The 13,734-nt window shown below is 43.3% G+C and overlaps 1 protein-coding gene across 2 annotated transcripts; it reads right to left on the bottom strand.

Moving 5' to 3' along the window:
- Nucleotides 1–23: 23 nt before the first annotated feature.
- On the bottom strand, nucleotides 24–7,591 carry ric3a (RIC3 acetylcholine receptor chaperone a). Of its 2 annotated transcripts, none has more exons than XM_077023977.1 (6): nucleotides 7,379–7,591; nucleotides 4,527–4,732; nucleotides 4,291–4,372; nucleotides 3,206–3,299; nucleotides 2,828–2,973; nucleotides 24–2,739 (listed from the first exon to the last, which is right to left on the bottom strand). In XM_077023977.1, exons 1-6 carry the CDS (start codon nucleotides 7,500–7,502, stop codon nucleotides 1,787–1,789), a joined length of 1,605 nt encoding a protein of 534 aa, XP_076880092.1. In that variant the 5' UTR covers nucleotides 7,503–7,591; the 3' UTR covers nucleotides 24–1,786. The 2 variants fall into 2 exon arrangements, with proteins under 2 accessions (XP_076880092.1, XP_076880093.1); XM_077023978.1 differs by lacking the exon at nucleotides 7,379–7,591 and adding an exon at nucleotides 5,121–5,682.
- Between the last annotated feature and the right edge of the window lie 6,143 nt (nucleotides 7,592–13,734).

The raw sequence follows: 13,734 nt of genomic DNA, 5'->3' as shown, positions 1-13,734 counted from the left end.
ATTTTGCTGTTGTACACACTTCATACACAAGTCCTCCAGGGACTTTCAGATTAGTAATCACAAGTGATAGCCATACATCAACCTGCAGCACAAACGTTCAAGCTCACTACTCACTTCTTCAGTTTCATTAACACTTTCACCATTAGAAAACAATGGAATCCCGAACCACACATCCTAAAAATACATAAATACATAATTGGAAGCTATATGCTTTTAATGAAGTTGATGAAAGCACAAGGATAAAAATTAAGTATAAAATCACAGAATGGCTTCCCAAATTTAACACAGAATGGACACCTTAAATGCAGTGTTGGGTAAGTTACTTTAAAAAAGTAATTCGTTACAGTTACAAGTTACCTTGTTTAAAATGTAATTGTAGTGTAACTTTTCTGATTACTTTTGGATTACTTTTTGATTACTTTAAGGTTTAAATGTGTATTGACCCATGATCAACATTTAATTTTTGAGAACTGATAGTGTGAACCTTAAAAGAGTACTAAGCTGAGAGGGAATTGCTGACAGGCAATCACAGGAGGTCCACAAGAAGAGATGCCTGCACCAGGCATGTAAGATTCTCAGACTCCTATCATCAGGCCGTACTCTTTCCTGCTCCTCCCCCAGGCTCTACCGTTTTCACAGTTTGCAGACTAACACAAGCAGGTTCAAAAACCACTTCTTTCCCACAGCGGTCACCTTATTGAACTCTTCCCGAAGACCATTCTTTCCTTCCCCTCTATCCATACCTTACCATCCACACAAAATATGTACAGTGTTCCTCTTCAATTCACATCTGTATAGCCCTATCTACAGTGGTATAGGATAATCTGTATATTATCTGTATGATTCCATCTGTATTTATCACATTTATTTATACCATATATTTTTCTTTGCCCTGTGCATTGTACTGCCATGACTACATTACACACACATGCATTTCCCTAGGTAATTTATCTACTCTGCACATATCTATTAACCATCTTTACTTACACTAGCTGTAAATAACTGCATTGTATCTCTAAATACTGCATTCTATACAATCTGCACGTGTTGCACTTGATTAGATACCAAACTGCATTTCACTACTTCATACAAATTTAATTTAAATGTATTGCTTGTTGAACGGTAGGTCTAAGATAGGTCCAATGATACCAATAGGGTAGGCTAGGTCGTGTCATAGACATCGACAAACGTTTCATTATTCACGGTCATTATTGCTGTTTGAGCTGAAACTGAACCGCGCGCTTGCTGCTCCAGCACAGAAACAAGCGGGAAACAGCGATACAGGGCGCAAAGCAATAAAAATATTAAATATTTCGCAAAGGTTTTTGTTTATATTTTTTAAATGTAACTAAAATTGTAATTCTTAATTTTTCCAGAAGTAACTAACTGAATTACATATTTTCTCATTGTAACTGTAACGAATTACAGTTACACTTTTTTTGTAATTAAATTACGTAACGTCGTTACATGTAATTCGTTACTCCCCAACACTGCTTAAATGTAAGGAAGCATCTTGATTTTAGCTGGTGGTCTGTAACAAGCAGTTTATGGTTTTTCAAAACACAATTTCTGCAGATCTGTTTTAAAATGTTTAACCATTTTGAACATAGCAAACCACTTTGGGAAATACATGAAGCTGGCCGAGAGAAAGAGAGAGAGAGAGACAGACAGACAGACAGACAGACAGACAGACAGAGAGAGAGAGAGAGAGAGAGAGAGAGAGAGAGAGAGAGAGAGAGAGAGAGAGAGAGAGAGAGAGAGAGAGAGAGAGAAAGAGAGAGCACAATCAGTTTAGTTTTTTTTGTTTCTTGTGGCGCATTCTGAGGGTCCCAGACGATGGATCTTCAGGTCTGGCTGGTGTTGGCTGGTTCCAGCTAACGGAGGCATCTGGTTGGTACGTGAGGAGGAAGTCCACTAGGTCAACCTCCTGTTCTTCAGGATCCCAGTCATCCTCAGCACTGAAGCCCAAACTCTCAGCCGCCATCAGTGGGTCCTCCTCTCCTCTCCCCTGCGCTTCCTTTTGTTCTTCATCTTGCTTATCTTCCTCATCCTCCAAATCCTCCTCCTCCTCCTCCTCATCATCATCCTCATCATCTCTAACATCTTCTATGTCACTTTTATCACCACATTCCTCTACATACTCACACCCCACGATGCCTGCTGGTGTGTAGTGGAAGACGTGTCTGTGATCACTGAAGCTTATCTGTTTCCTGTCCTTCCTCCCTACTGGAGATGGTACATCCTTCTCCTCACCAACGCTACCATGAGGCGGACAGAGCAGATGCAGACTCACTTCTTCCTCTTCACTCTCTTCTTCTTCGTGTTCTACATCTGCTTGCTGGTCCTCATCGTCTTCATCATCATCATCATCATCATCATCATCAACATCATCACCTTCTTCTACTGTTACCATTTCTGCTCCATGTTGTTCTTCAAGTTCTTGCTGAGTTTCTAGATCAGTTTCTACTTCTTCTTCTTCTTCTGCATCTTCAGGATCACATGGTTCTTTGCCATCATCATCATCTTCATCCTCATCATCATCCTCATCTTCATCCTCATCAATGTCATCATCATCATCACCTTTTTCTTCATCTTCATCCTCCTCCTCTTCTCCTCTCTCCATTCTCTCAGCCAGTTCCTCAGCAGTAGGTACATCCATGTCTGGCTCCTCCAGTATGATGCTTGGTTGACGACGGTGTCCGTGGAGTGACACGTGTGGAAAGGTCTCTTCTGAGTAGCCTGTGGAGAGTGAGATCACAAACACTCCTCTGGAAATCGAAGCATCATAAACTACTGTGACCACACACAAGGGCTGTACACAAATTACCCTCCCAGTCTAAGGTATAGGGGGTTTCCTCGGCTTCCATCTCAGGGGAGACGCCCTCCAGTGGCCGACCTTCCAGAATCACACGTGTGATCTCCTTCAGCGGAGGGATTCTCCTCTCTCCTCGCTGGTAACTGCACCGCCGAGCCCTGCACGACCAGCACACGTGAGAGAACGTGACAGCCTGGACTTCTGGTGCTAACATGGACTTTGTTACAGACATTTTAGGAGAATACAGATACACATGATGAATGTAACGACTACAACTAGTCAACAAAATACAACCACTGTAACCACTGTGCTGCGGGGGGACCTGGGCTGTTCACCTGTTCACCTGGGCTGTTTACCTGGGCTGTTCACCTGTTTACCTGGGCTGTTTACCTGGCCAGGGGGTGGAGAGCTTTGGACGTTTTTCTCCCTCTCCCAGCCTCCATCTGCCTCAGTCTGGCCTGCAGCTCAGCCATTTCATAGTCATCTGGTGAAGCATTACATCAGATCTTTAAGGGCACGCCAGGCAGAGCACCACCCACCCACCACGTCCCCCATGTCCACCACGTCCACCATGTCTTACACACTTTTGTCCTCCACTAAAGTGCTGAAGATTAGGGGAGGAAAACTATAAACAACAAACGGTTTGCTTTGACACTCAACACTCAAGCATAAAACCTCAACTTGAGCAGCATAAAGGAAAACCTCTATATAACAGTTTAAACCCTCAGAGATTAAGATTAAGATTAAGTCAAACATGGAGATCAGACAGATCAAGACTGTTTTCTATGATCAATTATACCTAATTACACATGCTAGTCTATTCCTGGGTTACTTTCTTATTAAAGTCCCTTAGATCTTGGCTTTGATAGCATATGCCTGAGAGTTTATAACAGTCTAAACTATTAAAGATTTCCAATTAGCAAAGAAGACTGATCTAAAAATAAGACCTTGTTAGTGCTCAGAGGTGAGTGCAGGCACCTATCGCTTTATGCAGAGAGTGAAAGAGAGACACAGAAAGAGAGACAGAGAGACAAACCGAGAGAGACAATGACGGACAGAAAGACAAACCGAGAGAGACAGCTGGGCTGATTCTCTTCTCTCATCCTTTTCCATCTAACACATGGAGTTAAACCTCTAGCACTGATCCAAAAGACACGCGGTTAATTGGTATTAGACGCTGCTGGGCCGATGTTTCTGATTACTAATCCAGGTCTAACAAAAGGGTCTAACAAAGCTTCCTCAAGCTAACAACAGTGTTTTGATCTTCTTCATCAGGAGCTGTGCTGTGCTCTCAGCTACTGGTCGTCTGAGCAGCGTTCAGAAACGCAAGAAACTCCACAGAGCAGCGCCAGGAAATAGTGATGAGGGTCTCCACGGTTACAGGATAAATAAGGAGAAGGTAAGAAGATTCACATAAACTTGCACTGCATTTCTATATCAACATCATCACAATATATCAGAAACGATGCCCTTACGTGTTGGTAGCTCTGGGGTTCCTTGTGTGGCGATAGGGACTGTGAACTCTGTCTTGGGGGCTGGTGTGTCTTTGTGTGTGAGCTACGGAGAGAAAGTCACTCTTTGCAAAAACAAAGCCCCGTTTGGATAATCTTTGAGTGTGAATATTCTCATGTTATATGGATGAAGAACATCAGACAAACGTGACAACAGACAAATTTGACATGTAGAAGAACTCTTTTTACAGAACTCTTACCTTGAAAAATATGTAGGTTATGTAGAGAAAGATCCCGAATCCATAAACAGGAATGAGCTGGCCAAGAAGGCGGGGCTTATCAGCATCTTTCAACCTGGGTCTGAGGTCCGGGTGGTGCGGCCTTGTGTGGCCCACCTCAGCCTGCCACAGAGCCTCCTCTACTGGGAACGGTTGGTACGGTAGGGGAGGTGCGTGTCCCGGGCCAACTGTTAACAAACCCAAATCCCAAAAAATTGAAAGGGGACAAAACAAAACAAATTACGAATATCCAAATTAAAAGCACAAATAATCTTAGCCTCTTTACAGAAGAAAATACTGGACAAATTATGATCTTTCACACGGCATCTCCCTGATATAAAACGTTTTCCACCACTTCTTTAATTCAAAAGAATTGAGAGCGTGTTTTCCTCTCAACTCATCTGTAAAGCATCTGGTGATATAGTTTGAGGCAAAGATGAATAACATTAGTTACTAGAGGTGTGCCAAAAAATCGATTCATATATCAAAAATCGATTCTCATTTACTACGATTCAGAATCGATTTAAAATGTCCCAAAATCGATTCTAAGTCGTGGTGAAGTCTCGCGTTACGTACGCAGCATGTTCTGGGACACACTCATGCGCGGAAAAGTTTCAAAACACATGGAGGAAAGAGATATTCAACCTGTCTGGTCTTCATTTAAGGCAAAAATATGGGTTCATTTTGGTTTTTACCGAATGCTGGGGAAGACCGAACTGGACACAATGTAGCTCGTGTGCAAGGCTTGTGTAGCGGTGAGCACGGGAGCGTTAATATAGAGAAGGGTGAGAAATAATATAGAGAAGGATGGACCCAAGTGCCGGCTCGCAAGATCAAGACGTTTGACACTCGTCAAATGTATTAGCGAGAGGGAAACGCGCACAGCGACCCAGAACGAACAAACAAAACAACACGGAAGACTCAACGCGCAAGAGAATCGAAAGCAAAACCGTGAGGGCACGGAGTAAATAGAAACAAAAAACCAATGCGGAAAATACAACGCGTGAAAAATAACACTCAACCGTAGTGAGACGGTAGGAAGAAACAAAACAACAACAGTAACTAAAAAACAGCGCGGATAAATGCAACGCGAAAACGAAACCAAGGACACCATCAGAAGTAACTGGCAAAAAATGCTGCAGCAAAATAAAAAATGCTGTTCCCAAAAATAAAGTCAAAACGGATAGAAAGACATACAGCAGGGATGTCAAAGTCAAATGCACCGAGGGCCAAAAAAACAAATTTGCTACAAGCCGAGGGGCGGACTGGTTCAATGTTTATTAAAACATATTGAAATGATTGCACATAGCCTATTGAACCAAGACCTAACACAGTGTTTATTATTTAATGCTTAAATGAATAAAGCAATACTTTCTTATGGATCTGTCAGTAATTTCAAGTGAAAACATTTTTCAACAAGCAAACAGATAAAAACAAACTTCCTTCAAAGAAAACATGTCCTGTACATTAAATGAATAAAGTAATAAAGGTTTGAAAAGTGCTGGAATTTAGGCTAAAGTACTTGAAAATGCTTGAAATTGTAACTACTTCGTTTCACAACAAATATCTGTCTGACTGAATAGTTAACAAATACGAGCCTCTTGTAATTCCAGGACGAAACATGAGAGAACATGAAGACGTTAAGATTGGGCGTTTTGAAAATAAACAACCATTAAATAATGTGAATAAAAGCGAATTATGTCGAATCATTTCGAATATATGTATAAAAATTTAACTTAATTAAGTTTAACGTGCTGGTGCGCACAACGTTACAAAATTCGAGAGGTGCACGACCTCGCGAATCGACAGCGCGCGACGCCCTCCCCCACGGGCGGAGCCACTGCGATTACGTCATTTTCGCAGAGCGGACCTTTGCCGCTTGTGTGCGCTGCAGTGACTTCGCGGGCTACCGTTGCATTGTGGGGAATGTAGTGTTTGTGCGTGCAAAACACCAGCGGGCGGCTGTGGCCTGCGGGCCGGTTCTAATAGTAATTAAATATCATCCAGGGGGCCATAGATAATCAATTCGCGGGCCGGATCTGGCCCGCGGGCCTTGACTTTGACATATGTGACATACAGGATTGGGAAAACTTGAGATGGGTCAGAAAGCGACGCATGAGATACTCGAATAAGTAAAGAGAAAGCATAACAGAGAGGTGGCGAGACACCATTAAACGATAAGCAATCACAGAGAAAGCAGAGACTGGCTGAGAACGTATGGTTACGTCGGTTTAGTCTGGGACTGACTCTGGTGCCCCTAGCGACGGCTGGGGGAACTGCATCCGAGCCAGCCCTGACAGCTCGCAAAATGAAGCTCAAGAATTTTGGTAACAACAAAAACCATTTTATTTTACCAAAGCACTTAATTTTTGTTAATTAAATGTGAAAGACACGTAATTTTCTGTATTTGTCGTTCTGTCTTGCAAAGCAGACTGTAGTAGATCATGCAGATTTTATAGACTGAAGCAGACATTTTTATAAATCAAATCGTTTTTTGAATCGAAAATCGATTTTTGAATTGAATTGTGGCCCCCAAAATCGGAATCGAATCGAATCGTGAGATAGTAAACAATTCCCACCCCTATTAGTTACATCATGTAAAATGTTGTATGATGTAATTAAATAGAAACCAAAGAAGAAAGAGAGCATTAAACGATGTCAGGTCATCTAAACGCTAGTGAGGAACTCTAACCACTGACACTGAACGAGGAGCAACGCGGGAGTCCAGCAAATGTCACCAAACGGAACTCGGTACGAAAGACAACCACACGGCACGAGGCGAGGGCACAAGGCGAGGGCAATGACATGTAGGCACTACGGTTTTACAGGCTTACCTTTGACCTTTGATTGAACAACGTCTTTCTTCCCTCTAGGAAAAAGTACTTTGGGTAGAAATAAGGACACGCAGAGGACGAGGCAGGATAGGAAAGTGATCTTCTGAAAAGTTGAAACCGACATTTCACTAAAGTGTTCAGAGATAAATTAAATAACTCTGTCGCGCAACATCAACAGGCAGAATCCCTGAATTCTGGGTTTATCGAGGCGGAAATGACATAGACGGTAATCCCTTCATCCAGGGGGATGTCATTAGTGTTTAAATGTAAGTGTTTCTTAATCACTGATTATCTTTCTACAACATTGGATAGCTTGTATATATTTTTCTGATTGAGATCTTCGGCACGATTTCGATCAAAAATGTAAATTATTGTTATATATATTGTTTTGAATGCTTTGGAAATACTCTAAATGCAGATTAATGTGAACATTGTAAATATTGAAATAACATCAACAATAATTTACAATAATCATTGCCACAATTATATTGTTGTTGTTGTTGTTGATGTGTTGATGATGGGAGAGATCTTGTTTGTCCAGTAGATGGCAGTGCTGTCACTTTTATTGCTGCCCTCCTGTAATCAAGACTCCGGACAATCCTGACGCTAATGGGGAAAACACACGTAGCCTGCAGTATACACACACATTCTGCAACAATGAAAACACATCAGCGCTTTGATTACATATGTTAAAAAAACACAATTAATAATGAATAAGTTAATAATGAAAAAGTTAATAATGAATAGTCTAACATATGATTATAGTTCTAATAGTGATATTTAACATTAAAAATGTTTATTATAAAGTGATAAATCAACATGTAATAACACACACACACACACACACACACACACACACACACACACACACACACACACACACACACACACACTCAAAGCTGTATATTAAATGCTATGGAATTAAATTATTTTGATTATTTGTTCCAAATACATACCAACAGGTGCCTCTCTAAATCTGACAGGAAGAGCTGCCTGTAGCAGGGATGCTAACAATCACAAATCTGCTTTTTATGTTTGCTAACATAAATAGCTCCTACTATTCTACCATCGACAATTAACAGATAAATTAAACAGTACCAGGAACAAATACCAGGAACAAATACCAGAGCTTCCACCCCAAACACATGTGAGAAATCTATTGTACATTACAGAGCCACATTTAAAATATTACAATATGACCATGTGTGTCTCATATGTACCCGAATATTATTTTTTAAATATTGGCAACAACCACAGTCTTGTATGCAGTTATAGTATTATTATTGAACACAGCTCTGCATTTGAAACCCTTCAGCGGCTAAATGGGTCATTTATCAGGGTGAACCAATATAATATTAGCAGAGATCAGAATATACCAATGGATGTATCACACAACAGCTAATTATGGGTGTTCTTATTTGTCTGTTTATTTATTTACTGTTAATTATGGGTGTTCTTATTTATCTGTTTATTTATTTATTTTTGGTCATCACACTCATTTTTCAAAGTGGAAATTCTTAAACCTTTTCACAAATTGGGTATTAAGGATTTAATTTAATTGTTATTCAGGCCCTCAAGTTTATTTTTCTCCTTCACTTTGAAGATGAGAAAATATAATTTAGAACAGTCAGCTCTCCCCTAATTTCAGGGTTAACTTCGCTTGGCTGGGATTGGTTGAATTTATAACGGTCACCTCTCCCCTAATTTCAGGGTTAACTTTGCTTGGCTACGATTGGTTGATCTGCTGTTTCCCTTTTGGACTTATTTGCAGTGTTGTTAATAATAAGCTTTTCTTGGTTCTCATGGAAACTCGTATATAAGCACACATCATGCCTTTGCTTAAAAAATAACACATGCTGTTGGGGGTTGGTGGGTACATCGTACTGTGTGTCAAAGAGTCCAGTGAGGCCAGTGAGGCCAGTGAGTCCAGTGAGGCCAGCGAGTCCAGTGAGGCCAGTGAGGCCAGCCTCCATCAGCCTACACCAGCCTACACCAGCATACCAGCCTCCATCAGCCTCTATCACGCAGGAATTATGTTTAACATGCATCACAGGATCACATGCATCGTAGTCTGCCCACTGGAAAAAAGTGTTTAAAGTTGTGAAACGGAAATGGCTCTGTAAATTTGGAACATGAATTGATCTTTTGACATAGTGTATTGATGCTTTGGAATAGGTGTGTGTGTGTGTGTGTGTGTGTGTGTGTGTGTGTGTGTGTGTGTGTGTGTGTGTGTGTGTGTGTGTGTGTGTGTGTGTGTGTGTGTGTGTGTGTGTGTGTGTGTGTGTGTGTGTGTTGGGAAGATGTAGCTAATGTAGGCTGCACTGCCAGACCTCTACCACCACTGCAGTTTGCTCTTTATCTGTTTACTGAGCCTCTTATCAAAGCTTTAAATACTTAATTATTCTTCATTAGGCTCCATTAAAACACACTGGACCCACTGCAGCAAAAGTTAGACCAGTTCTGCAGAAACAATGAGACCATTGGGCTACGACTTAAAAACAGTGTTTCTGTTATTTTTCTTTCTGAAAGCCTGGGGTCTCATATTGTAATGCTAACTGAGAAACGTGGTGTTGGCTGTTCTACAACGCTGCCACCCTCCCTGTGATGTTGGCTGTTCTACAACGCTGCTGCCCTCCCTGTGGTGTTGGCTGTTCTACAACACTGCTGCCCTCCCTGTGATGTTGGCTGTTCTACAACGCTGCCACCCTCCCTGTGATGTTGGCTGTTCTACAACACTGCTGCCCTCCCTGTGGTGTTGGCTGTTCTACAACGCTGCCACCCTCCTGGACTGCACAAGCTCTGGATTCACATACATGGCAATCAACATACCTTCACCAAACAAAATTGCTTTCAGAAATAGCGATCGTTTGCTTTCTCTATATTCATGCAAGTGATTTGTTGTGCAATGTCACCTTAGTCGCTGGTGCTGGAAGAGGTTTACATCAGACCATCTTCTGTCTCTCTCTCTGTCTCTCTCTCTCTCTCTCTCTCTCTGTCTTTCCCCTTTTCCCTCTCTCTCCTCCTTCAGTCTCTTCTGCCTCCATCTAAATCAGTCAATTTATTTCTAAATTGTGTGTCGAGTGCAGGAGTGGAGGCTTCTTTCTGTGCTGGGGTGAGATATTAAATCAATGCTCACTCTTATGTATCGAGTAGGCTTTAATTTTGATTTGGTATTGATGGGGGTGAAGGTAGCTTTGAGTGCAGTGAAGGACGCACTGTTGCAAATCCTCGTCCTTTACAGGAGTGACGGGACTGCTGAGGAAAGACACTGGAGTACTGGGTGGAGTGTGTGTGTGTGTGTGTGTGTGTGTGTGTGTGTGTGTGTGTGTGTGGGAGAGGGCCAAGCTCTGGATTGAATGTGTGTGGAGGAGAGGGTCTGGTTCTGCATGTATGTGGGGGAGAAGGCCTGGCTATGTGTGGAGTGTGTGTGGGGGAGAGGGCCTGGCTATGTGTGGAGTGTGTGTGGGGGAGAGGGCCTGGCTATGTGTGGTGTGTGTGTGGGGGAGAGGGCCTGGCTATGTGTGGAGTGTGTGTGGCGGAGAGGGCCTGGCTATGTGTGGCGTGTGTGTGGGGTAGAGGGCCAGGCTATGTGTGGAGTGTGTGTGGGGGAGAGGGCCTGGCTATGTGTGGCGTGTGTGTGGGGTAGAGGGCCAGGCTATGTGTGGAGTGTGTGTGGGGGAGAGGGCCTGGCTATGTGTGGAGTGTGTGTGGGGGAGAGGGCCTGGCTATGTGTGGAGTGTGTGTGGGGGAGAGGGCCTGGCTATGTGTGGAGTGTGTGTGGGGGAGAGGGCCTGGCTATGTGTGGAGTGTGTGTGGGGGAGAGGGCCTGGCTATGTGTGGTGTGTGTGGGGGAGAAGGCCTGGCTATGTGTGGCGTGTGTGTGGGGTAGAGGGCCTGGCTATGTGTGGAGTGTGTGTGGGGGAGAGGGCCAGGCTATGTGTGGTGTGTGTGTGTGTAGGGGGAATCAGACTGGAGTAGTGTGTCCCACTCAGTTTACTAACATAAGAAAGACAGAAGTAATGTGGTGAATACATGACCAGAGGTAGGTGTTGTGTCTCAGGACTGCCTAGAGGGAGGGTGTCAGGTGTGTGTGTGTGTGTGTGTGTGAGAGAGAGAGAGAGAGAGAGAGAGAGAGAGAGAGAGAAGCTTCTATTGTGTTGATGTGCTGGTTGAGGGCAGCAAATGTAGAATCTAGTTAAGACCAGAGAGCACTGTATACAGCAATCAGACCTGTTTATAGCCAATACAGGAACTCTGTTGAACAATCAGACCTGTTTATTGTCCATACAGGAGCTCTGTTGAACAGTCAAACCTGTTTATAGTCCATACAGGAGCTCTGTTGAACAATCAGACCTGTTTATATCCCATACAGGAGCTCTGTTGAATAATCAGACCTGTGTATAGCCCATACTGGAGCTCTGTTGAATAATCAGACCTGTGTATAGCCCATACTGGAGCTCTGTTGAATAATCAGACCTGCTTGTGGCCCATGTAAGAGCTGAAAAGAACCATTAGACCTGGTGACAGCCCATGCAGGAGCTGTAGGTGCCTTAGCTATAAACAAGTCTGATTTCCAAACGACATCATTCCCAGAGGCTCACAGGAAGGGGCGGTTGTCAAAGGTCAGACACTCTGGTCTTGCAAACTTTGTTTCTCATATTAACTGCTCAGAAAAATCATCTGAAAGTTAAGCCAGAAACTAAGATCCATGTTTGCATGTAGATTGCTGTTTTCACAGACAAGGGCACTGAGACATCCCACGGGTCTGTTCTGTAGCACTGAAGGAGACACAGTGCATGGAATGGTCACGGCTTTAATCAGTGCGTATAAATTCAGTTAGCATCCCAGTGAGGTCATTACGTGCACTGACCTGTCTCTTAAAGGCAACCCACAGCTGACTGGCTCTCGTATGCTCACACCAGCAATTGATTGGCTTTGTTTGACATATAAAGCTGTTCAGCTGAGAGCTGTGTTTTTGTTTTGGTGCGTCATGTATGTCGGAGTTTGTGTGTGTGTGCAGGGGTTGTGGGGGGCTTCACTGTAAAGGTGGAATGGATGCTTGAGTTTGGCAGATAGGGGCTCTGATCTTGCCCAGCAGGGGGGTAGATCACATTATTTAAGGTTGTGCCGTAGGACGGGTTTCTGCACAGTGTGAGTTGCACAGTGAAATTGCAGGTTTAGATGTGCATGGGTGAAAAGCTGAACACACACACACACACACATTTTCTCATACACACCCACACACACACACACACCCACACACATGTGGTTGCTTCTCATACATTTTCTCTCGTTTTAACAACACACCCTGGGCATGACGCGTGTAGAAGATGAACAGTTGCCTTTGTCATCATATTTCATTACCACATCACTCTTTATTCCGCTTTCTGTGAGATTCTTTATATCACTGGTACATATAAGCTACAGTAAAACTTAACACAGTTACCAGTATAACCAAGTACTGTTAGAATAGCGTTGATGTCCTGGGGGAGGGGGGGGTGTGTGTGTGTGTGTGTTCAAGTGCCCTAGCGTGGGTGTTCAAGTGCACGAGTGTGTGTGTTCCAGTGGACGAGTGTGTGTGTTCAAGTGGACGAGTGTGTGTTCAAGTGCACGAGCATGTGTGTTCAAGTGCATGAGCGTGTGTTCAAGTGCACGAGCGTGTGTTCCAGTGCACGAGCGTGTCTATTCAAATGCATGAGTGTGTGTGTTCCAGTGCCCTACCATGTGTGTTCCAGTGCACTAGTGTGTGTGTTCCAGAGCACGAGCATGTGTGTTCAAGTGCCCTAGCGTGTGTCTTCAAGTGCACGAGTGTGTGTTCAAGTGCACAAGCGTGTGTGTTCAAGGGCCCTAGCGTGTGTGTTCCAGTGCACGAGCGTGTGTTCCAGTGCACGAGCATGTGTGTTCAAGTGCACGAGCATGTGTGTTCAAGTGCACTAGCGTGTGTGTTCCAGCCTCTCCTGGCCAGCTGTGCAGATGTGTGTGTTTATTTGTTTTGTTCATTAATGACCTGAAGTCACTCTGCATTCTTCAAGCTGCTTACAGAGAGAGTGTAAATGGCAAAACTAAAAGCCTCCAGTTTGCATGAGATTTACAGTTTATCTGTGTGTGTGTGTATGTGTGTGTAAGTTTAAGAAAGCCTTTTTACAACTGTATGAAACAGCCAAAGAAAAGAAGAATATGTTTCAGTTTCATACAGCCGTGATAAATCAGAATCATGTCTTGGCGTTGGCTATCAAACCTGATCTCAGAGGCCAAAGATCACATAGTGAAATGACATTCCCTGATTGCAGGGACTCAAACACTCAAAGGTCAGCTCAAATGGTCCAGATCCGTATTACGCCTGTGGGATTCTGGTC

This window comes from Brachyhypopomus gauderio, chromosome 12, assembly GCF_052324685.1.
Source record: "Brachyhypopomus gauderio isolate BG-103 chromosome 12, BGAUD_0.2, whole genome shotgun sequence".
NCBI lineage: Eukaryota > Metazoa > Chordata > Actinopteri > Gymnotiformes > Hypopomidae > Brachyhypopomus > Brachyhypopomus gauderio.
This window is presented reverse-complemented; position numbering and strand designations above follow the sequence as displayed.

Coding starts and splice junctions, on each gene's coding strand:
- ric3a (XM_077023977.1), bottom strand. CDS start 7,502: ATGTCGGTTTCAACTTTTCAGAAGATCACTTTCCTATCCTGCCTCGTC. Junction 4,373..4,526: donor TAACCTACATATTTTTCAAG/GTAAGAGTTCTG, acceptor TTCTCTCCGTAG/CTCACACACAAAGACACACC. Junction 2,740..2,827: donor CTATACCTTAGACTGGGAGG/GTAATTTGTGTA, acceptor CACTCTCCACAG/GCTACTCAGAAGAGACCTTT.